At 33.6% G+C, this 2,152-nt stretch overlaps 1 protein-coding gene across 1 annotated transcript; it reads left to right on the forward strand.

The window, feature by feature from the left end:
* Positions 1 to 89: 89 nt before the first annotated feature.
* Positions 90 to 1,593, forward strand: LOC100634838 (DNA topoisomerase 1-like; the record flags this gene model as incomplete). Its single annotated transcript, XM_011410616.2, has 4 exons — positions 90 to 289; positions 733 to 827; positions 884 to 962; positions 1,414 to 1,593. Coding segments are annotated over 4 exons (548 nt in total), but the record flags the coding sequence as incomplete, so codon positions are not given.
* Positions 1,594 to 2,152: the final 559 nt, after the last annotated feature.

A 2,152-nucleotide genomic window follows, 5' to 3' on the forward strand; every position in this document is an offset into this window, starting at 1 on the left:
ACTGAAAACCTGTACAGTACATGTACATGTATGTCAATTTCATACAGTAGATCTTGCTGACAAAATTTTCACTTCAGTACTGATTTAAGCATGTACGTGTACGCATATTTTTTCATTTTTGAATTCTCTTTATTTACTTTCTCTTGTTGTTATTCCATTAGAGGATGACACTGTTAATGAGAAGATATTATCATACAACAGAGCTAATCGTGCTGTAGCTGTACTCTGCAACCATCAGAGAACAGCTCCAAAGACTTTTGATACACAAATGAGTAACCTCCAGGCAAAGGTACATGTACTTACCATATATAGCATGTACATGACACATACATGTACATGTACTTAGTATTGTCAAGGGTTTGTATGGTTTTGGGCCTTTTGGCTCGAAGTTGCTCATATTTTGTGCCAAATTGCTTCAATTTATAACAAAAATAGCAAAATTAGCACTATAATCGTTTTTGGGAATTTTTGAGCCAATTGACCTTAAAGAGTGTTGTTGTGTACATTGCATTTGAGCCAATTGTATACCTGTTTAGATTATCAATCCAGAAACATTGCATGCTTGTACAGTACATTACAATGATACTTGATGTATTGTTTATGACTTTATTTTAACAATATACTTAATGGATTGGATTGACTGGAACATATTCACGTATGCATTTTTACTAATAATGTAACCATATGTTCATACTACATGTACATGTTACGTGATCTGTTTATTGATATCAGATAACAGCTAAAGAGGAAGCCATTCTTGATGCTAAAAAAGAAATAAAGAAAATGAAGAAAGAATTGAAAGGAACTTCAGACTCTAAACTGCAGAAGTAAGAGACACGTTCTAACTCCACCCACTAACTCTGTGCATCTCTGTAATCTTCAGGAAACTAGAGAGTAAAGTGAAACAGCTTCCAAAGCTAGAGGAACAACTAAAGAAACTTGAAATACAAGCCACTGATAAGGTAATGCACTGTACTTTGTGTAATTGTGAGAATAAATGTACATGTATGTGCACATTTACTTCTACATGTACATGTGTAGCTAGTGCTGAGGGTGTAGAGTAAGTTTCAAGTATTTGTGTGCAACAGCAACTTCAACATAGTATTCATCATAAAAATTATGTACATAACTTACATGTACATGTATGTACTTGTACTACTTGTTCATGTTTTGTAGGAAGTTTGAGCTGATTCCGACTAAAAGTTTTTGAGTTATAAACATACTCATAAGTCATAACGAATAATTCTCACCATATTTTATACACTGTACATGTAGTGTTTTGTCAGGATCATTGTACATGTATAATTACTAACTTAACTGCTTTTAGCACACATACTTATACAAATGTACATGTTAACATGTACTTTATTTACATGGTGTATATTACATTACTATGTCCTTCTACTTGTATAGGAGGAGAATAAGGAGATAGCGTTAGGCACATCTAAACTGAACTATCTTGATCCAAGGATCAGTGTCAGTTGGTGTAAGAAGTGGGGTGTCCCTATTGAGAAAGTGTACAACAGAACTCAGAGAGAGAAATTTGCTTGGGCTATCGAAATGGCTGATGAGACTTTTGTGTTCTAAGAAAAACGAATGATAATAATAAGTATTATTATTATTGGTTCTTTTTCTATCTTCCTAATGTCTACTATTGACATGAGTTCTTTGCTGTACTATAGGAGTGATTCTGTTTTCATTAATTTTGTGTAATTGTTTTGGTTTATTTATTTTTCTTACAAAATTATACATTAACTTTTCATTCTTATCATGTGAATCTATCTACATGTATATATAGGAGTACCATTAGGTTATCATGTTTACACAAGAATCTTTTGAGGATATCTAAGGTGCCACCTGTTACCTTTTAGAGTAGTATACTGGTAATGTATTCTTTGCCAATGCCCTTATAAGGAGATTTGAACTCACTTTTGTGGTGTGTTCTGTGCTTCTGTTCATACTTTTCCAAAGGCAAGGAACACTTATCTTTGTTACAAGCACTATATATTGTTTCTTATTGTCTTACAAGATGATTGATGTCTCTCAATGGAGAGCAAGTATTGGACTGTGGAACTACAGTAGACCAGCTAATGGCCACCACTCTCACTCATTTCAAGCTGCAGTAGACAGCAAGTCAGTCAGTACTACATCA

Source organism: Amphimedon queenslandica, unplaced genomic scaffold (assembly GCF_000090795.2).
Source record: "Amphimedon queenslandica unplaced genomic scaffold, v1.1 AMPQUscaffold_7582_Cont20469, whole genome shotgun sequence".
NCBI classification, from domain to species: Eukaryota; Metazoa; Porifera; class Demospongiae; order Haplosclerida; family Niphatidae; genus Amphimedon; species Amphimedon queenslandica.